Here is a 22,773-nt window from a genome sequence, read left to right on the forward strand (position 1 = left end):
TTTATCCTTACCTTGACAACACAACAAAGATTGACAAAGCGCTTGCTGCAAGATTGTCAGTTTCCTTTTAACCTGCCTATACTCAACTGCTTTGTGATAATCGAAAAAAAAAAAAGATTTTCATTCGAACCAGCTTAACTTCCGCTTCGGGAAGCTTTGCACGACCAAAGACGCGTCAATATCATCGATTCCGTGCATCGGATCGTGAATTACCCGTATAGCAGCGTATTTTTCAATTAATATGTACCTCATTGATAATCAATTTTCTAAAATTGACACTCTTCTGGTTCTGATAATCAAAAACACCAACGATATACGGGCATCGTTGTTGTTTTCTTCATCTATTTTTGTACCATCTTCATTGGTACAATCATATTGGTGGTGGTGCGGTTACTTTGATGGTGGCATAAATGTCAGTAAATTGAGTGTAGTGAGCATGAGTTTTTTCGTCCCTGATTAGAACCTGGGAGGGTCACGAACTGCCACTGTGAGCCCAGATCTTAAAGAATGGACAAACATGAGAAAAGCGCGTAATTGATCAAAACATATTTTTGCATTTCAACAAAGTTGACAACAATTGGTTGAAAATCAATTCCTGCACACTAAAAAGCAATGCCACGATAGCACCTTTTAATTTGATCGAATATAAAGTATTGAATCACTCATCTTTTTACGCTTTTCCAATCAAAATTAAAATTGGATGCACATAAAACAATGGCCCTTTTCCCAAGTTTGTCCAGAAAGATCGAAGGTACACAACAAAAGAAAACTAGCGATTCTTCGCAAGCCTGCCTTGATTGTCGTTGATGAGCGGAAATTATCTTGCAATTTGGAAAAGTGTTATGTCATATTTCGTGTGTAGTATCTATGCCTCCCTCCCAGATTAGAACTATATTCTCAATCGTTTGTTTCAAATCTGGTTGCTCCGATACATTCACGTCAACATCAGAATGAACACACGCGTATGTCTTCCATGGGACCGCTGACCTCTACCTGATTGCATTAAATGACCAGCTCACTAAAGTTTGCATATTTTATTCGCTTAAGAATCTTCGCTTCTGCTCTCAAATAAATGTGCTTAGAGAGCCAAGAATCAGCGTTTTATACAGGGCAAATTGGCAATGAAGTTTCACTTTTCAGTATTGTACGATAAAGGATCGCGAGGTGTTTTGGCGAAGTTGTTAACGAAATAATGGATCTATAAAGTCAGAAGCCTTTATCAAGCAACATTGTAGAAATGTAGTTTACCTTTTAAAGTTACGGGTCCCTAAGCTGGTTATGTCATCCATAAAAAGAGATGTTCGCATTCAGAACACGTGTTTTTACTACACGGGAAACATTATTATCATACGTCACAAGTGTTCTGTGGCTCTTCAACAACTTCAACTACATTTCCATGAAGCCTTAGCACCAACACATATGAACCTGCATCTTTCTCTACATGTAACCATATACGCTTGGGTAGAGTAAATGGCGTTACACGTTTATCCTAGTTGTCCATCTTTAAAATAATGAAACCGATCGATTCCAATAAAGTCTTCGTCTGCAAAATCAAAGCGTATATGCGACATAACGCAATATTGAACAGTAAATTCGCTAGATTTTAGTTGCTGAGTCGAACGCGATAGAAATCAGTAAATAGATTGATCAATAATAGATTGATTGTGACTTGTGATTGACACTTGTGACATGGGACAATCATGTTTCCCATGTAGTGATGATGATGATGATGATATATGCTGCCATCTATTGTAGCAAGGTATCCACCGGTAGCAATGGTAGCAATTAAGTTAATTGCGGTATTTACATGCTAGAAACAAAACAATGTTCTACAAAGTTTTGCAATACAATACAACACTCATTCCCATAAAATATTATGAATTCTAATAACTGAGATGGTGTATACTGCTACTCTTATACTGATTTACATTTTGTCACATTTCAATTGTGGTTGCTCTAGACAAAGAGTTGTTTCAATTAATATATATTTGCATAACTTTTCTTCATCTTACAGGTTTTTATGAACAAAGTTCATTATTTTTCAATTTTATGAGGTGTTTATAGCAATAATGAAATCATTACTCGTGTTACAAGAAAACAAAAAATCATTATTTACTTCAGCAATAACCAACCAAGAATTAAAATTGTATGCCACATACATCAGGTACCTGCATATGATGAAAATGTCGGCGATAAGTGCTTCAACACATGTTGCAAGAAGCTTGCAAATAAACAATCGAAAATCTTTAAACAAAGACCCTGATTTGCCAACATCACGCACAATCCTTCATACTGAAACCACTTATCAAAATTTACTTTCGATTTTGATCTTTAAATCAAAGCAGAGCAACCGAACGAATAAGAAGCCCTCCTAAATGATGGATGTGGATGCGCATTTCCAATTACTGTGGAACGGCTCACGATGGTTTCAAAATAAGCTGCACGAACTAACCGACCCACCGATAGTTGAAACACTGTCTGCTGAGTGCTGGCTGACATTGAAAATTGAATCGAATGAAAATGTCTTACTGCAGCAAGGAGAAGCTTTCCACCTTAATGCGACCACGAAAGACATCCTCCAAGGTGGGCGTTTTCAGCAGGATATGAAAATTTAATTTCTGTCAGGCATTCAAGTGCTACCGTAAATTTGGGTGGAGTTGATCGGAAAGGTAAATTTTAAACGACATTATTTATTACAGATATAAATATAGTGATTGAAGGTACACTTACTGCATCAAATTAAGAAGATTGAATAGTGTTTTATAATCTTTTTGAATACTTCTATAAACATCTTATCACCGCGAGATAAAATTAAAAATTAGTTAGTTAAAGTTAAAGTCGTATTTTTCCCCCTTATTTATGGATTGCATTACCGACCAAAGGTGATTCCCAGATACTTTTCCTTCCTCACTAATAAACACCCTTCCAGTAGTGATTATGAAGATGCAGGGGTATTATCGGTCTCTAGAAATAACGATCATTACACCTAAGGCTTGGGTGGCCTCTGCTGTACGTAGAAGACGTTTCTCTTTCGACTCGGTCCATGGCTGATCGTCGCCAGCCACGCATTCTGCGAAGGTTCCGAAGATCGTCCTCAACTTGATTGAACGCACCTTGCATGCTGAGCACCACGTCATCTTGTGCCGGTCGGATTGTTTTCAAGAACCATTTTCACTGGGTGACATGCCCGGCCCACCGCAACCTCCCAATTTTTGCGAGGTAGAAGATGGTTGGTTCTCCCAGCAGCTGGTGCAATTCATAGTTCATTCGCCTTTTCCACGTTTCGTCTTCCATCTGCACTTCGCCGTAGATGGTTCGCAACACCTTCCGTTCCGAAACACTAAGGGCACGTTGATCCTCCGCACGTAGGGTCCAGGTTTCGTGTCCATATAGGAATACTGGTCTAATCAGCGTCTTATAGATGGTTAACTTCGTGCGATGGTGAACTTTGTTCGATCGAAGAGTTCTGCGAAGTCCAAAGTTGGCACGATTTGCAGCAACGATGTGTCTCTGGATTTCTCTGCCGTCAATATGAACTAGAGGTGGGGGGCGTGCTGTGTCTTCTCTTTAGCCCCTCGCTATCACGTACTTCGTCTTTGACACATGTCCAGTCCGATTCGCCTAGCTTCAGCCCTTAGTATGATGTACATATCCGCCATAGTTTCAAAGTTGCGTGCAACAATACCAATGTCGTCGGCAAAACCAAGTAGCTGAACGGACTTTCTGAAGATCGTACCACCCGTGTATATCCCCGCTCTTCTTATCACACCCTCTAACGCAATGTTGAACAGTAAACACGAAAGACCATCACCTTGCCATAACCCTCTGCGAGATTCGAAGGGACTCGAGAGTGTCCCTGATACTCGGACTACGTACATCACTCGCTCCATCATCGCCTTGATCAATCTTATCAGTTTGCCCATGAAATGGTATTCATGCATAATCTACCATAGCTCTTTCTCGATCGATTGTATCATAGACCGATTTAAAATCGATGAACAAATTATGTGTGGGTATATTGTATTCGCGGCATTTCTGCAACACATAGGGCGGATGGCAAATATCTAGTCCGTTGGTGACCGTTCGCCCATAAACCCTCCTTGATATTGCCTAACGAATTCTCTAGTAATTTGTGATAGACGGTGGCATAAGATTTCAGAAAGTACCTTGTAGGCGGCGCTCAAAATTGTGATCGCATGATAATTGGCGCAATCCAACTTATCGCCCTTTTTGTAGATAGGGCACAAGACAAATTCCATCCACTCCTCCGGCAATACTGCATCCTCCCAAATCTTGGAAATAACCCAGTGCAGCGCTCTTGCCAGTGCATCACCACCGTATTTGAGCAGCTCGCTCGGTAGTTGGTCCACTCCAGCGGCTTTGTTGGTTTTCAACCGTTTGATCTCCGTTTCTACCTCTTGGAGATCTTCTGGAGGAAGAAGTCTTTCGTCGTCCGCGTATGCTCCAAAAGTTATTTCCATGCCACCTTCGCTACTGGCCAAATCACCATCAAGGTGCTCGTCGTAGTGCTGCTGCCACCTTTCGGCCACGACCACGTTCGTTCATCTTCTACTATATTTAAATCTTCTTCCATCACAGTATCTGCACATGTCGGCTTGTGGCACAAAGCCTTTGCGCGAACGGTTAAGCTTCTCATAGAACTTCCGTGTGTCTTCAGCGCGGAACAGCTCTTCCATCGCTTCGCGATCTCTTTCTTCGCTTTTTTCTCCGGAAGATCGAGTTTTGTCTGTTCCGTGCCTCGTTCGCACTCGTGCGGTGTTGCAGCATTCTCGCCCATGCTGCATTCTTCTCATTCCTCAACTGCTCGCATTCGCCGTCGTACCAGTGATTCGGGGTCGTTGGACCTTGTGCTGCTGTAGCGGTGCTACCTATGGCGGATCTTATGTGCCTCCAGTCATCTTCAAGAATGGCGGCGCCAAGCAGCTCTTCCGTTGGTAGGGCCACTTCCAACTGCTGCGCGTATTCTTGGACTACTTCTGAGTCTCGTAGCCGCTCTATGTTGAGCCGCGGCGTTCGGCTTCGACGCGAATTAGTCACCGTCGAAAGTTTTGAGCGCATACATACAACAACCAAGTCGTGGTCCGAATCTATTTTCGCACTGCGGTATTTGCGAATATTGGTGATGTCAGATTTTTTTCCGTTGATTAGAACGTGGTCGATTTGGTTCTTGGTTAGGTTAACGGGTGATCTCCAAGTGGTCTTATGGATATCTTTACAGGGGAAGAAGGTGCTTCGGACAACCATACCACGAGAGGCTGCAAAGTGCAAAGTTGACGCATCGTTAACCGTTGTCGTTTGATACAGCGTGCAGGCTAGAGTGATGCAAGTTTTGAAATTCTGGCTCCCCTATGCTTAAACGACTTATATTATGGTAAAAAGCTCCCTTCCAAAGTTAGAAATGATTCGGAAGAAATTTGACTGTGCACACGCCATTTAAAGTTTATATGGAGATTACTATGGAAAACGCCCATCTTTTATGTCCAGCCCTCTATCTCTTAGTCATATTATGCTATGGAAATGGAAACTCCTATCCGTAGCTCCTCGTGTTACTGGCCGGGATACAGTAACCTCAGGAAAGATCGGGCAACCAACCCCACTGGGAACTTGATGTCGTATGCTGACAGGGAAGGAGGGGTTTGCTTTAGCTTTTGCTTCTGCAAACCTGGAGCGACTGTTCTCCATGTCGGGGGCGGCTGATCATCGTCCGAGTGCCAGAGAAGGACTCTAAACTGTGCACTATGGTCCTCCGAACATTTAGGGGGAAAGGTCCTCCGGAAATCTAGGGGGTTGTTGGCAGGCCCTGCAAACCAACCGTAAAAACACATAAGCAAAGGAACGTCAACAACAGAATACGGACCGGGACAATCGGCAAAGACCACAGCGACGGAAATGGACTAGCGATTGGAAATTCGGTACGTAGAGTTGTAAATCTCTCAAATTCATCGGAAGCACACTTATACTCTCCGATGTACTGAAGATCCGCGGTTTCGGCATCGTAGGTGCGCTGGACATGTTCGATGGTGCAAACGTTTAGTAAGCTGGGAACAGCTTTTATAGTGATGGGTGATATGCAAAGGCGCGTGATCGGGTGGTGACCGAGTCAAGAATCAAATGTCGATTCTTTAACTTTAGCATAATTAATGTACATAGCCCACACTCCGGAAGCACTGGTGACATGATGACATGGCCGAATTTTACGCGCAGCTCGAACACGAGTATGACCGCTGCCCAAGCCACGACATCAAGATCACCATAGATTTGAGCACTCAGGTTGGCCAGGAGGAGGAGTTTAGACCGATGATTGGAAAGTTCATGCCCACCGTCTGACGAACGAGAACGGCTTACGGCTGATAGATTTTGCCGCCTCCAAGAATATGGCCATTCGTAGCACCTATTTGCAGCACAGCCTCCCGTATCGGTACACCTGGAGATCACCTCAGCAGACAGAATCGCAAATCGACCACGTTGTGATCGATGGACGGCTTTTCTCCGACATAACCGACGTCAGAACCTATCGTGGCGCTAACATTGACTCCGACCACTATCTGGTATTGGTAAAACTGCGCCCAAAACTCTCCGTCATCAACGATATACGGTACCGATGCTCACCTCGGTACAATCTCGAGCGGCTGAAACAACCGGATGTCGACAATGCATACGCGCAGCATCTTGAGGCAGAGTTGTCGGATGAGGGCGAGCACGATAGGGCCCCTCTTGAGCAAACCCACCTTTTCCTGGACAAAAAGTGCCGCCTGGAAGAGGTGGAGTTACTGTACCGTTCTCAAGAAACGCGGAAGTTCTATCAGAAGCTCAACACATCTCAGAGGCTTCGTGCTGCGAGCTGAAATGTGCCGGGATAAGGATGGCAGCATCTTGACGGACGGATGCGATGTGATTGAAAGGTGGAATCAGCACTACGATGAACACCTGTATGTCACAGAAGGTCAGGACAGCGAAGGCGATGTCAATGTCAGCACAGCGGACAGTAAAAACAAACCAGCTCCCACGATGAGGGAAGTTAAGGATGCCATACAACAGCTCAAAAACAGCAAGGCTGCTGGTAAAGATGGTATCGGGGTCGAACTCATCAAGATGGCCCAGACAGGTTGGCCGCTTGTCTGCATCGGATGATAGTCAGAATCCGGGAAACAGAACAGCTACCGGAGGAGTGGAAGCAAGGCACTATATGCCCTATTTATTAGAAGGGCGACAAACTGGAGTGTGAAAATTATCGTGCAATAACTATCGTAAACGTTGCATACAAAGTGCTATCCCAGATGCTCTTTTGTCGTCTATCACCTATAGCAAACGAGTTCGTGGGAAGTTATCAAGCAGGTTTCATCGACGGCTGCTCGACAACGGACCAGATCTTTTCTATGTTGCAAATCTTCCAGAAATGCCGTGAGTACCAGGTCTCTACGCATCATCTCATCATCAAATCCAAGGCGGCATACGACATCATTGACCGTGCAGAGCTATGGAAGATCATGGACGAGGACAGCTTTCCCGGGTAGCTCACAAGAGTGATTAGAGCAACGATGGACAGTGTGCAAAACTGCGTAAAGATGTCGGGCGAACACTCCATTTTGTTCGAGTCCCGGTGGGGACTACGTCAGGGCGATGGTCTTTCGTGCCTGTTGTTAAATATTGTTGTTAAATAGGTTTTTCAATCATAAACCTGATTATTAGGTCGTCCCTTATATTTCGAGTATGTGGAATGTTATAAGTTCATTATTGTAAAGTGCTCGTTTTGGTAAGAAAAATAATCAGGTAAAAGTTTGAAATCCGTACATGGACGCTAAGTGGTCCCCCAACGGCCCTGAAGGTATTAGGCGTACATGACCCCGTGCACAAAATTGAGTTCGCTGCTCTAGTGCACGCAGCATAAATTGTCCTGCTCGCGTTGATAATCAGCATAGAAGTTTGTTTTCTTTGGGATGATGCACATATTACGTGAAGCAAAATTTACCAATTTCAGGCTCTCCATCCCCCACCTAACAGATTTTCTATGAAAATTTAAATATTTTGTATGGATCGTAACAATACGGAAGACCCCCTGAACGATCCCTTTGTAGTTCTGAATTTTATGTCAGTGTGTATTGTTATAAAGAGATCCACAGTGTAAAATATTGTTTTACTTAAAATTCTGTGCTGATTATCAATTTGTTACTAGTGGCTTTTCGTACTCGTGTTGCGTACACTAAAGCAGCGAACTCGATTTGGCGCACGGGGTCATCTACACCTAATACCTTCAGGGCCGTTAGGGGACCACTTAGCGGCCACGTATGGACTTCACATTTTTACCTGATATTTTTCTTACCAAAAAGAGCACTTTACAATGACGAACTTATTACATTTCGCATTTTCAAAAAATAGGGGACGGCCTACAGTTCATTCTCTTAAAAATTGCTTATATCTTGGATCAAAACTTGTCATTTTCATTTTATGAATATTAATTCTTTCTAATTACATGACATACTAAATGTTTTTTATTTAACACGTATGGGGTCATATACAAATAATATCACGTTTCATGGGGAGTGAAAGGTGGTCAGGCATAATGTGTCAAGCCTTAGATTTTTTCAGAGGTTTCATACAAAAAGCGTGATTAGGGAGGGAGGAGGTCGAAAAGTCGAAATTTAGCGTGACATAATTTGTGCACCATCCATAAGCAGTTATTGACTGAGAGATTTCATTACCAAAGTTGTTATTTTTGCTATCATATGCTATACTTATTATACGCTCCGGCAAATGAAGGGAGTTTTCATAATGAAAAGATCATGGACCAACCTGGAATGGAATGGCTTTGCTTTATAGTCGCGGACATTACCTTTTGGCCAAGGAAAGGCCCTAGGCATTGGCAACATTACTAAAGCACGCATACAGTGCGCATCGTACCTTCGTGCTGTGCGTACACGAATTCTCTCTGCTCTTGGAAGTTTTCTTAAAAACTACCTAAAGCAATAAAACAGTACTTTTCAGTGCTACAAAAACAGTACTTTTCAGTGCTAAAATTAAAAACGGTACTTTTCAGTGCTACCAAAACAGTACTTTTCAGTACTATTTTTTCTACTATTGATCCCTTTACGATCCTTGTTTGGACCCGTGCCTTCGATTTTTCGTTGGACCCGTTGGCGAAAGCTAGCGGTGGTAATCCTACTTGGACACCGTCTAGGGAAAAAACCTCTCGAAGGTCACTCAACTTTTCGTTTATTAACTAAACATGGTATCAACAACTAACAAAAGGAAGGGTGAATCTCTGAATTCACTACTTCCTTCCAAAAAAGTGGATTTTAAAACTGTCACTACACGTGGCAAGAATGGAAGAAAGGACGTTTCTCCGGAATGCGAACTTTCTTCCAAGGGTGAAATGAATAATTGTTTCGAAATGAGCAATCAGTTCGATGCTCTAGACAAATTTTCCGAACACCAAATCGATGCAGCCTCTAGCCCAGGCTCTTTGATTCAAGTGAGGAAGCAAAGAGTGCCGCCTATCGTGGTCAGTTGTTCCGAATTTGCGGGATTTAGGCAGGAGATCTTGAACTCCATTAGGGGAATCAAGGTTTCCTTCCAAATCGCAAAGAAAGGAGACTGTCGCGTTTTGCCGGAAACTCTTAAAGATCGTGAACTTCTTCTCAAACATCTTGAAGAGCAGAAGCACAAATTTTTTACTTATGACGACAAAACTGAACGTTTGTTCAAAGTTGTCTTGAAAGGTCTCTCAAGTGACTATAAATCACCTGAAGAGATCAAAAATGGAATAAATGATTTACTTGGATTTTCCCCAGTCCAAGTAATCATTATGAAAAAGAGAACCCAATCTGGCATTGTTCGGAAAGGGCTTTCTCAAGAATTTTATTTAGTTCACTTTAACAAAAAAGATCTGAATAACATTAAAGCTTTAGAAAAAGCAAAACTTTTGTTTGATGTCCGTGTGACATGGGAACATTTCCAGAAACCTGGAGGAAATTACCAGAACCCCACTCAGTGTCGTCGGTGCCAAAAGTGGGGTCATGGTACAAAAAATTGTCGCATGGATGCTAAATGCATGATTTGCGGAGGTTCTTCTCACGCCAAAGACGTCTGTCCAGTGAAGGAAGATACCACCAAATTCATATGCTGTAATTGCGGGGCTAATCATAAGTCCAATTTTTGGAATTGTCCTTCACGCAAAAGGGTCATTGAGGCTCGTGCCAGGCAGATGAAAGATAATATCCGTTACGATAACGGTCGTTTCCGGAATTTGCCTGGTAGAGTATCGAACAATGCTCATTTTTCAGTTAACGATCGCTTGATCATGAATCATACCCATCAGGAAGATCATAATCATGCTCATTCACAAACTAATTTTAATCCGTCGGGTAGCCGTTCGAATCTTTCAATTTCGAATGTATCTACCCACGGTAAATCCTTTGCCGATATCGTAGCAGGAAATTCTACCTCCTCCCCTCGATCAATTGGTACCCATTCTACTTGTTTCAAATCAAATGCAAAAAACCCTACCGCCACAGGTAACTCCGCTTCTTCGTCTACCGGAAATTCTAATGGGAAATCACATGACATGTCTGCCTCTGATTTTAATTTTCTAACTGAACAATTGAATCTAATGATTGATGCAATGTTCAAAGCCTCCACTATGACTGAAGCAGTCCAAGTAGGTGTAAAATTTACAAATCAAATTGTTATTGGATTACGTTTTTCTAATGGATCCAAATAATAATTTAAATATTTTAAATTGGAATGCTCGTTCTCTGAATGGTAAAGAGGACGAGCTGTTTAACTTTCTTACGGTTAATAACGTGCATATAGCAGTTATTACCGAAACGTATTTAAAACCTGGATCTAAACTCAAAAGAGATCCTAACTTTTTTGTTTATCGTAATGATAGACTTGATAGGGCATGTGGGGGAGTTGCAATCATCATTCATAGGCGTATAAAACATCAACTGTTTTCATCATTTGAAACTAAAGTTTTTGAAACTTTAGGTGTTTCTGTTGAAACACAGTTTGGTAAATATACTTTCATAGCTGCCTATTTGCTTTTTCAATGCTCTGGACAGCAAGTTAATTTGCTCCAAACTGACTTGCGTAAATTGACTCGCAATAAGTCAAAATTTTTTGTCATTGGTGACTTTAATGCCAAACATCGGTCATGGAATAATTCTCAAAGTAATTCCAACGGCAGAATTTTATTTGATGAGTGCTCTTCAGGATATTTCTCAATTCAATACCCTGATAGCCCCACATGTTTTTCCTCTTCCAGAAATCCATCTACGATTGATTTGGTCTTAACCGACTCTAGTCATCTTTGTAGCCAACTGATTACTCATGCTGATTTTGATTCTGATCATGTCCCTGTTACATTTCAAATATCCCAAGAAGCGATTCTCAATCCTATCAGCTCCACTTTCAATTATTTACGAGCCGACTGGAATATATATGAAACGTATGTTGACTCTAATCTTGATGTTAACATTTCTTTAGAAACTAAACTTGATATTGACAATGCTCTTGAAACTTTAACAAATTCCATTGTTGAAGCCCGGAGCATTGCAATTCCAAAATGTGAAGTAAAATTTGAATCCGTGATTATAGACGATGATCTTAAACTCTTGATCCGTCTTAAAAACGTGAGGAGAAGGCAATTTCAACGCACTCGCGATCCTGCTATGAAAATTATATGGCAGGATTTGCAGAAAGAAATTAAGAAACGTTTTGCTCAATTAAGAAACAAAAATTTTGAAAATAAAATTTCTCAATTGGACCCTGGCTCTAAGCCCTTTTGGAAATTATCTAAAATCTTGAAAAAACCTCAGAAGCCAATACCGGCATTGTAAGAGGAAAACAAATTATTACTAACTAATTGCGAAAAAGCTCAAAAACTTGCTATGCAGTTTCAAAGTGCGCACAATTTTAATTTAGGACTTACTAGTCCAATTGAAAATGAAGTTACTCAGGAGTTCGAAAATATTCTCAATCAAGAGAACGTTTTCGAAAATGCCTGGGAGACTGATTTGGAAGAAGTGAGAACTATTATTAAAAAATTCAAAAACATGAAAGCTCCTGGCGATGATGGAATTTTCTACATCCTCATCAAGAAACTTCCAGAAAGTAGCTTATCATTTTTAGTTGATATATTTAACAAATGTTTTCAATTAGCATATTTTCCTGACAAATGGAAAAATGCTAAGGTTGTTCCAATTTTAAAACCAGACAAAAATCCTGCAGAAGCTTCTAGCTATCGTCCAATCAGTTTGCTTTCCTCCATCAGTAAACTTTTTGAAAAGATTATTTTGAACAGAATGATGGCCCACATCAACGAAAATTCAATTTTTGCCAGTGAACAGTTCGGATTCCGCCATGGACATTCGACCACTCATCAACTTTTACGTGTAACAAATTTGATCCGTTCCAACAAATCTGAAGGCTATTCTACTGGTCTTGCTCTTCTAGACATAGAAAAAGCATTCGACAGTGTTTGGCATGAAGGTTTGATTGTAAAATTAAAAAACTTTAATTTTCCAACATACATTGTTAGAATAATTCAAAGTTATCTGTCAAATCGTACACTTCAGGTTAATTATCAAAACTCCAGATCTGAAAGACTTCCTGTAAGAGCTGGTGTTCCTCAAGGCAGCATTTTGGGACCAATATTATACAATATTTTCACATCTGACTTACCTGAGTTACCTCAGGGATGTCAAAAATCTTTATTTGCGGATGACACAGGCCTCTCCGCCAGAGGACGAAGCCTGCGTGTCATCTGTAGTCGATTGCAAAAAAGTATGGATATTTTTTCTTCATACTTGCAAAAATGGAAGATTTCTCCTAATGCTTCCAAAACTCAACTAATAATATTCCCACATAAACCAAAAGCTCTTTATTTGAAACCTTCAAGTAGACATGTTGTCACGATGAGAGGGGTTCCAATAAATTGGTCAGATGAAGTTAAGTATCTAGGGCTCATGCTAGATAAGAATTTAACTTTCAAAAATCACATTGAGGGCATTCAAGCCAAATGTAATAAATATGTAAAATGTCTCTATCCCCTTATTAATAGAAAATCAAAACTTTGTCTTAAGAACAAACTTTTGATATTCAAACAAATTTTCAGGCCAGCCATGTTGTATGCTGTACCAATATGGACTAGCTGTTGTAATACCCGGAAGAAAGCTCTGCAGAGAATTCAAAATAAAATTTTGAAAATGATTCTGAGACTTCCTCCCTGGTATAGTACCAATGAGTTACATAGAATATCCAATGTTGAAACATTGGAACAAATGTCAAATAAAATAATAAATAATTTCAGGCAAAAATCGTTACAATCTTCTATTGCCACGATTAATGCGTTATATGTTTAGGTTAAGTTAGGTTAAGTATATTAAAAACGTTTTTTTTTCTCTTATAAGCAAGTGAAATCAACTCACCTGTAAAAAAAAACTGAACTGCTACGGCAACTGAAATATAATATGTTGTTAACAAAATGTTAATTAAATCTTAAATTTGTTTTACCAAATTAGGATGATAGTGTTGTCTAATAACACAGAACACCTAGATATAAGAAATGAATGTAATGTTTGGAATGATACTAATAAAGAAATTAAAAAAAAAAAAAAAAAAAAAACTAAAGCACGCATTTAAAATGTAGAAACTGATCAATTTCTCCCTAAATTACGGTACCTATACCTGGCGCACGATCTGCGAACCTCGAACAGAAACACAATACAATATATCGCTTGTGTGACTGCGCCAGATTGATTGATGTGCAGACGATATGAGCTGTTTCTCATTTTATTTTTCGCAAAAACTTGAGCGTTCAGGTCAGAGATTAAGAAATTCACCGGAAACTGGTGCAGCTATCAGAAAGAAGCGATTGGTCGGTTGCCAGGCGTTGGTCGGTGTGCTTTATGGCGATTTGTCAAGGTGAGCCGATGATCAGTTGGCAGCTAGAAATATCGAACAAAAACCATAGATGGTCGCTTTGTTCACTGTCAGGAACATGCTTTGAGGCAACGTGCAATTTTCTCCTCCAAAAGACAAACCAGCAGGTAATTTCGTGCCCATTAAAAGTCTTACTCGTAGAAAAGAGTGGTGAGAATCTTCGTAATCGGAACGCTTTATCACCTGTTTTTTGGTCTTTCTCTGTCCAAGAATGATTTCTCGCAGACGACTTAATTGAATAGAGCTGAACTTGGTGGTCGACGGTGTAGCCCGCAGGGTTAGTGAGATGACATAATTGGAAATGGTCTCACAAAGATTAAAGATAAACCGTGCTCTAAGGTGAGGATTGCTTTTAATCGCAAGAACAGACGGACGGCAACGACTGTGGATGTTTGATCTATTTCAATTTTAATCGAGTTTTTGCAGTCGTTGAACGACAAGCTCATTTGTCGGTTTAACGTGTCATTATCCGAAGTGGCGGTTTATCGGAGAAGAATAATCAAGCCGAAGTCTCTAATTTTACTTTCGATCAGTCATGGGAAGTAAACGCCAGGTAACGTATTCTCTATGGAAAATTAAAAATAAACTGCATAAGGGATAGTGTACGAAGTAGCTATGATGTTCTACTAAAACAGCAGTATCCGCAATCTGGGACAATTTAAATTTTTTGCATTGATGTAATTCAATCAAAGTATTAACATGACGTGGGAGAGGTAAGAGTTCGTAGACGATTGACTTAAGATGTAAATATACTTGTTTTCCTTAATCAGTACCTTGGCAAGATTGCAGCTAAAACGTTCTTACATATTTTTTCGTAAGATATCATAATAATTGTTAGAATGTGAGATAGGAAAAATGGCATTGGCTCCCGTTTACTTAATGAGTAAAAGGTCTTAAGAAAAAAATGATAAAGCTCCATCACAAACAGGTAAAAACAGCACGCTGCTCAAGAGTATGTTACTGCACTCTAGTTATGTTGAGGAGGATTATCTAGCCTTGTATTAACCAATAATTAAAATCTTATAAGTGATTTGAAAACTTTAACTGTAAAACTTTAAACAAAGTCTTCCCGAATATAAAAAATGTATTTACTAGAAAATTTTGCCCTATCTCAAATTTTTTAATGGGTGCATTTAGTTTGAGGCTTAAATGGCGAACTTTTGAGTTCTTTTGACGCAATGATGATTATGATTTCCCTGCACAGTTAGAACTGTGTTTGAAAAAGGAAAAAAAAGTTTTCCCAGTATCTTGTTTTGCGATTTTGGCGGAAAACTTAATCTCAAATGTATGTACCGTAATCCGGGGAAACATTGATCAGTTTTTAGAATATTTCTTAAATATTTAATTCAAAAATGCAAATGTTCTGATTTTTATTTTTCTAAAACAAGTACTGCCACCCATAGCTCGTGACTATAAACTGTATTTTGGTTTTCGAAAGATTTAAGCATGTTTAAAAAAATGTTTTATGTGACTTTTTCATTTAGCTGATATGGGGTAACATCGATCATCCATGTAAACAACGTTCGGTAATATTGAAAATGTCGTTACTTACTTAAATCATGGGCCCTGAAGCCGAATATGATGTCCTAACGCTTACATCTCATTTACTTTTTGAGTTATTTTAAAATTAAAAACCCCTCGAACAGCGGAATACGCCTAAAACTAGGCAATTTCCTAAGGGAATTCTACATTCTAAACAGTAATTCGTTAATGTTGCCTAATTGAGCATACTTATAAAAGTTTTGACAGCGGAATCGTGTTTGGCGATGCCATTTTTAGTGAGAACCCCATTTTCCTTGCTCATATCGCTTGCAGAACTTATTTGATACATGAATCTTCGGTAGTGTCATACTGAACCATTGAAATCATTGTTTCGCAAACTTGACAAATTTACGCATAAAGTTAACGCAAATTTTGCAAAAATCTTAATTTTTAATAGTTTATAAATATAAGAAAGAGAAGCAACATTCATGCTTTGGAAATGTTTCATCAATAAAAGATGATACTAACTTATTACGAGATGAGTCATTCCGATCAATGTTACCCCGCTGATCAATGATACCCCGGATTACGGTAATTATCATTTTATTTGATCGGTGCTACTCAGATCAGAATCAAGTGTATTTTAAAAATGGCAGAAAACGTACTCCAAGCATTTGAAATGATAAAATATTAGCATTATTTCCTGTAAAATCTTCTTTTCTATCTGATGAGACATCTGAATCAACAAAGCATTGGAAGGATCAGAAATAATAAAGTTCTTGACCTAAATTATCAAGGCCACACAACTATCTATTATGCTCTGTTTGAATACCGACCTTGACTATTTTTTTCTTTTTATATTCATTTCTTATATCTAGGTGTTCTGTGCTATTAGACAACACTATCATCCCAATTTGGTAGAACAAATCTATATAAATAAAAATGGAATGGTGTTTGTATGTCACGAAATGGCTTACGAACGGGTCCACGTATTTGGATGATTCTTCCTCCGCTTTGTTTATCAGGAGTTCAGACGTGTTTGTGTGTATAAAAATCCCAGAATATTCACCAGGAAAGTTGTAAAAACAAAAGTGAACAGAACTGCCGTTTTGTCTATAGCGTTTTCCAACAGCCTACTTGATGGCAAGACGAAGTTTGCCCGGACCACAAGTTTAATATATAAATCTTGACTAGAAATCTCTGATCTTACTGGTAAACAATTCGATTCCTTCAGGTTGCATCGTTCCCTCGCGCTGTGCGTATACAACATTTTTCTGCTCTCGGTAGTTTCAAAGCTACCTAAAGCAATAATGAGCAATTTTATGTCGCTGATCGCTAGTATGTACTAAAACTAAAGGGTGGTCTTTTCGGTTTTCTCAAATTGGTAGACCCGTCGTGTGCCAGCTAGCTAAACAGTTTGCGAAAAAGCTCATTTTTGATAAATAAAGGTTCACGTGATATGTCTCATACTTCCCTCGGAAAATGTTTTCTCAGCTTTCTGATGGTGACCTGAATTCTAAGCAAGCGGTGCGCTAATGGTGAAAAAACGGATTGTAAAGGTTTGCTATGTGTTCCAACGGAAATATGAGACATATCACGTGAAGAAATACCGTAAAATGTGGTGTTAAGAACACACGGGGTATTAAGGGATAAAACTTCTATATAAAGATCGAAAAGTTACAGAAAAGCCGAAACTCGATATATCTATCATCTGAAATGTTTGATTTGTTCGGAAGATTGCGAGCTTCATTGTATGATAGTTGCTTTCAGTCAATATAAAGTATAAGGGTTTCTAGATGCTGAAAATACATAAAAATATGTTTGTTTGAATTTTAAGGGCTTAAAATATTCAACAATATTGAGAGAAATATGTGACTCATGTTGCAGATAAGTTAATTTGATTGAGATCCTGATGCAAACAGAAACTTTTGAAAATACTTTCTGGGTTTTTATTTTTGATAAGTTTTATGGAAAAAGTCTGTTTTTGAAATTAAGTGGGGTGTTATGGGATTACCCCATCTACTTCTTCTAAGTTACTAAACTCATTCGGTTTATGCCGTTATGTATTTCAATTTACTTTAGGCTTGTTCCGTGAAGTAGAATTGCAATATAAAAATTAAGGGGCTTATCATTGAATACACAAGAAAATATATTATCGAAAGATGTAAAAACTTGTAGAAAAATCTAGATAATATCGTATGAGTATCAATGTGGGATTTTCCTTGATAATATTCTCAAAATGCATTTGATCACATTTGTAAATGTCTAGAAATAGAAATGATTAACTTATTAGTGAATGGTTTTGGAGCTATTGATCCTTTTAAGGAGTATCTTGAATAATCCATCTAAGCATTTTTAAGGACGTATCACCTTTCGACAAATTTTATATGCCTAGTGGTCATGAATTAAGTATTGCCAGAATTAAAGGTGAAGATGAATCGAAGGCAAACCTAAAATTTTCAAGAACACAAATCTGGAGAACCAATGGCTGTTTGGTTAAGCTGAAAGATTAATCGATTGGTCACTAGCTAACGGGAGTTCGATTCTTCAGATTCATGCTCTTGAAAATTTGAAGTTTGGCTTCGATTCATCTTCACCTTAAGCACATTGTGCTATGTGGTGTGTGTTCAAATCCTGCTTCATACTGTAAAATTCTTTGTCGAGAGATTTTACGACTGTGACACGGGGTGTTGCATACACCCCAAAAAATATATTCAAGTTTATTTTCATGCACATATTTGGAGCATCAAAATATACCGAAATTTTAACGATAAATCGCTTATTTTTCGATCAAATGCACTTTAAATTTACACGATCATGTAGCATTCAAGCATCTTTAGTTGAAAATTCAATGAAATGCCGTTACGATAGATGAATTTGATTTATTTTTACTATATGCCTCAGTTTACACGACATTGGAATTTAAATATTTTTATCTGTGTACGAGTCCGTGGTTTTGTGTGATGCTTGCTTCGCAAGGCAAATTGGCAAATTGGCCACTTTTACTATTCAAGCTTAAAGCTTTTTGAAATTCGCAGGACATATGATAGGTACACAGTACCAAAAAATAATGTGATTTACGTCTTTTGGGATGCACATAAAAGAAGCGAGCCGAATGACGTAAATGTATGTCCAATTTCAAATACGTTAGTGTCTGATTCAGGAAATGTCGATCACAATTCCATAGTTTTCGTGTCCTGTAACATGTAAAATTACATTTTTTGTTCAATACATCTTCAAGAACACGTTTTTGTGTCGTTCCATCACTTACATCATATGTCATTCAGTCATAACCAGAATTACGTCCAGAGTAATTTTCATTATTTTTAAGAGTGTAATTCACAAGGTTACACTATATAGCTTCTAAGATTCAAAAAATGCAGGCAATGATCATATCTCATATCAGTTCAAACATCAATTCAAGATAATTGTATGATGCACTGATAGCATGCTTTCAAATATAATGAGTATATTCATATTTAAAATGAAATAGTTGAAATAAAACGGTTTATCCTAGAAGCAATTTCAATAAGAATGTTATAGAAGTATCACCATCTTTAGATTGAAGAAAACCTATGCAATTGGACGTATGTAATGAAAAACATGAAACTTATTGGCCTAAAAGATAATTATTTTCTGTTGGCGAAATATAATTTCATTTATATGACTAAAATACCTAAACACCCCATTTTGCATATCCGACAAAAATCACACATTTTTATGACTACTTTAGAAAACTGTCATAGCATCGTTATCATTGTAATCGGCTCTTGATATTAACGCCGGGAGAATGCTATGACTGTTTTAGTTGAATTTTGTTTCATACCTTTTTTTCTTCATCTGTAGAGCCTTTTAACCACTGCTTCCATTATTTACGAAAATGTGGTATGACCCATATTTTATTTGGTGCTCATCAAACATCCTTTCACAATTGAGATGTGATCCGTACGCATCGTACCTTCGTGCTGTGCGTACACAAATTCTCTCTGCTCTTGGAAGTTTTTTTTAAAAACTACCTAAAGCAATAAAACAGTACTTATCAGTGCTAAAATTATAAACAGAACTTTTCAGTACCATTTTTTTCTACTATTGATCCCTTTACGATCCTTGTTTTGACCTCTTAGCAGATGACTTTTTCTTTCGTTTATTCACTGAACATGGTTGCAACCACGAACAAAAAGAAGGGTGGATCTCTGAATTCACAATTCCTTCCAAAATAGAGGGATTTAAAACTGTCACTAAACGTGGTAAGAATGGAAGAAAGGACGTTTCTCCGGAATGCGAACTTTCTTCCAAGGGTGAAATGGATAATGTTGATAATTTCATCGAAATGAGCAATCAGTTCGATGCTCTAGACAAATTTTCCGAACACAAAATCGAAGCAGCCTCTAGCCCAGCCTCTTTGATTCAAGTGAGGAAACAAAGAGTGCCTCCTATCGTGATCAGTTGTTCCGAACTTGCGGGATTTAAGCAGGAGATCCATTAGGGGAATCAAGGTCTCCTTCCAAATCACAAAGAAAGGAGACTGTCGCGTTTTGCCGGAAACTCTTAAAGATCGCAAACTTCTTCTAAAAAATTTTGAAGAGAAGAAGCATAATATGACGACAAAACTGAACGTTTGTTCAAAGTCATCTTGAAAAATCTCTCAAGTGACTATAAGTCACCTGAAGAGATAAAAAATGGAATAAATTATTTGCTTGGATTTTCCCCAGTCCAAGTAATCATTATGAAAAAGAAAATCCAATCTGGGATTCAACGGAAAGGGCTTTCTCAAGAATATTATTTAGTTTACTTTAACAAAAAAGATCTGAATAATATTAAAGCTTTAGAAAAGCTCATAAGTCTAGCTTTGATGTCCTTGTGACATGGTAACATTTTCAAAAACCTGGAGGAAATTACCAGAACCCATCTCAGGGCCGCCGGTGCCAAAAGTGGGGTCATGGCACAAAAAATTGCCGCATGGATGCTAAATGCATGATTTGCGGAGGTTCTTCTCACGCTAAGGACGTCTGTCCAGTGAAGGAAGATACCGATAAGTTCATATGCGCGAAATGCGGGGGCAATCACAAGTCAATTTTTTGGGCTTGCCCTTCGCGTTGGCGAGTCGTCGAGACTCGTGCCAGGCAGATGAACGATAATGTCCGTAAAGATAACGGTCGTTTCCGGAATTTCCCTGTTAAAGTTTCGAACAATGCTCATTTTTCAGTTAACGATCGCTTGATTAGGAATCATACACAGTTCGAACGAAACGTGTAAATTTCTGAGACATATGATGCACATAATAATAATAATAGTGTCGGTAGTGTCGGTGCAGTGCTGGGAAAAACTGGTGAAGTCAGCACCAACAGTGGCGGCGGTGACTTCTTCATGGCCAAGTGGGGCGCCCAGAAGACGTCGTCGTCGGCGGCCCAGAGCGAAAATGCCGCTGCTGCCTGAGCAGTGGCCAGTCCACTGGCAGGGCTGGTGCCAACGAAGAAGAAAGTGAAGGCCCCGCCGCCACCCATCGAGGCCAACACGATGGTGTTCAACTTCAGCGACCGGAAGGACGTGCCGGATTACATCGAGAACGACGGGATCATCCTGCGGCCGCGGCCACGGGAACTGCCTAAGCCCGGCGAGTCCGGTTTCGTGGTGCTGGGCGACCTCACGCTCGAAACCTCGACCGATCCGGACGATTCGTGGGCCATGGGACCCCCGTCGCCGTGCGATGTCGAGTTTGCCAACGCTAACATTGTGATCAACGGTAAATCCAGTATGAGAAACAAGACTTCTAGGGATAGCAAGTTCAAAATCCAATTTGACGATTCATTAACCTCGACCTTTGAGTACCCGTCGGAGACCTCACTGCTGGAGGCTACCAATGGGGGATACGACGACGACGTGGCGGACGGTTTGAAGGATGCAGCCGCTCTCCTGGCCAGCAGCAAGATCAACATTGCCAGCGCAGGTATGACCGCAGGGACGACAACGACGACGGCGCCAACAACGGGGAGTGGGGGTGGTGGTGGAGGAGGCGGTGGACTCGCCTTCGGAGACAACGGACTGCTGTCGCACAAGAATACCCTCCTCTCGTCGATGCCACTAGGCTCCGCTCCTTTTGCTAGTTATACCCCAGTAAAGGCCGCCATAGATACCACCTTCGAACTGGGCGTTACGCGAACGCCGTCCACGTCGAGCACTGCCAGCAGCACGTGTAGCAGCAACGAACAGCAGCACCACCCGCATAACCAGCACCTCAACCATCATCCGCATCTAAACCATCAGCATTCGAATGGTCACCTCAATCACCAGCAACAGCAGCAACACCAGAGCGGCCGGCTCAATGGCGACGCGGCCAACGGTGGGCTCTTGTTGCTAAATGGCGACGCGGGTGAACCGGAGAGCATACAATATCTGAAACCGGCCTCCGACGAGCAAACTGTCAACTGGAGTCAGGGCACGCGCGTTACGGATTTGCTGTTCTAAGCGATTGTTATGCTGTAAGCAATTTTCTGTGTAACTTGGTTATCACTTTAGTTTTTTGTGTAATTAGTAGTTTTGCTGGAAGAAAATTCTTTGGAATGGATTCTATACACACCCACACACACATACAGATACATTTATACATAGCCACATAAACCGTAGAAGCTTATTGTAAGGAAACCCTTTTTTATGCTTTCAATGTTTCAATGTGTGCGGAGGCATTCGGAAGAAGAAAACTATTTTGCCCGAAAAAGAAGAAATCCAATTTTTGAATAGTACAGTACACTAGGCGTAAGTAATCAGTAACGAATCAAGAAGAAAAGTGTCCAATTTCTAATCGATCAAACAAAAAAGTGGACTTTCCGAGAAAAAAAAAGACAAGTTTATTGCAGTATTTAAATTCGATTTTTATAGATTATAAGAGTACAGATGTCGATGTGAAAAATTGAATTGAAAGTGAAATGAATATTAATATCATTGTGATGAGTATACATAAAAACAAGAGAACGAAACATAAATTCGATTTAACCTTTATAAATATACATAATTGGAGCGTGTAATAACATGGATATTTACATGTGTCATGTAAACTTCAATTATATGTCATGTAATCCAGCGAGTGATTCCAAGCAACAGCACCAAAATTTGGTAAATTTTTTAATTCATTTTTTTTCTATTGAGCTGAAACTTTGCACAGTTTTTTCAGTTCCATCTAAATCGTCATTTTCCGATATCAAATCTTCAAGTTGAGTCACGACTAACTTTTCAAAAGGGTGTATGTGAAAATGGTTCAAAAATATTCAAAAAGCTGCACAGCAAAAACGGTTCGTTCGATTGTTAGACAACTAAAGAAACAAAGTTAGACAA

At 39.6% G+C, this 22,773-nt stretch overlaps 1 protein-coding gene across 1 annotated transcript; it reads left to right on the forward strand.

Annotated features, from left to right (window-relative positions):
* Positions 1-20,728: 20,728 nt before the first annotated feature.
* On the forward strand, positions 20,729-22,213 carry LOC110676299. Its single transcript, XM_021843664.1, has one exon. It carries the CDS (start codon positions 20,962-20,964, stop codon positions 21,907-21,909), a length of 948 nt encoding a protein of 315 aa, XP_021699356.1. The 5' UTR covers positions 20,729-20,961; the 3' UTR covers positions 21,910-22,213.
* The last annotated feature ends 560 nt before the right edge of the window (positions 22,214-22,773 follow it).

Source organism: Aedes aegypti, chromosome 2 (genome assembly GCF_002204515.2).
Source record: "Aedes aegypti strain LVP_AGWG chromosome 2, AaegL5.0 Primary Assembly, whole genome shotgun sequence".
NCBI lineage: Eukaryota > Metazoa > Arthropoda > Insecta > Diptera > Culicidae > Aedes > Aedes aegypti.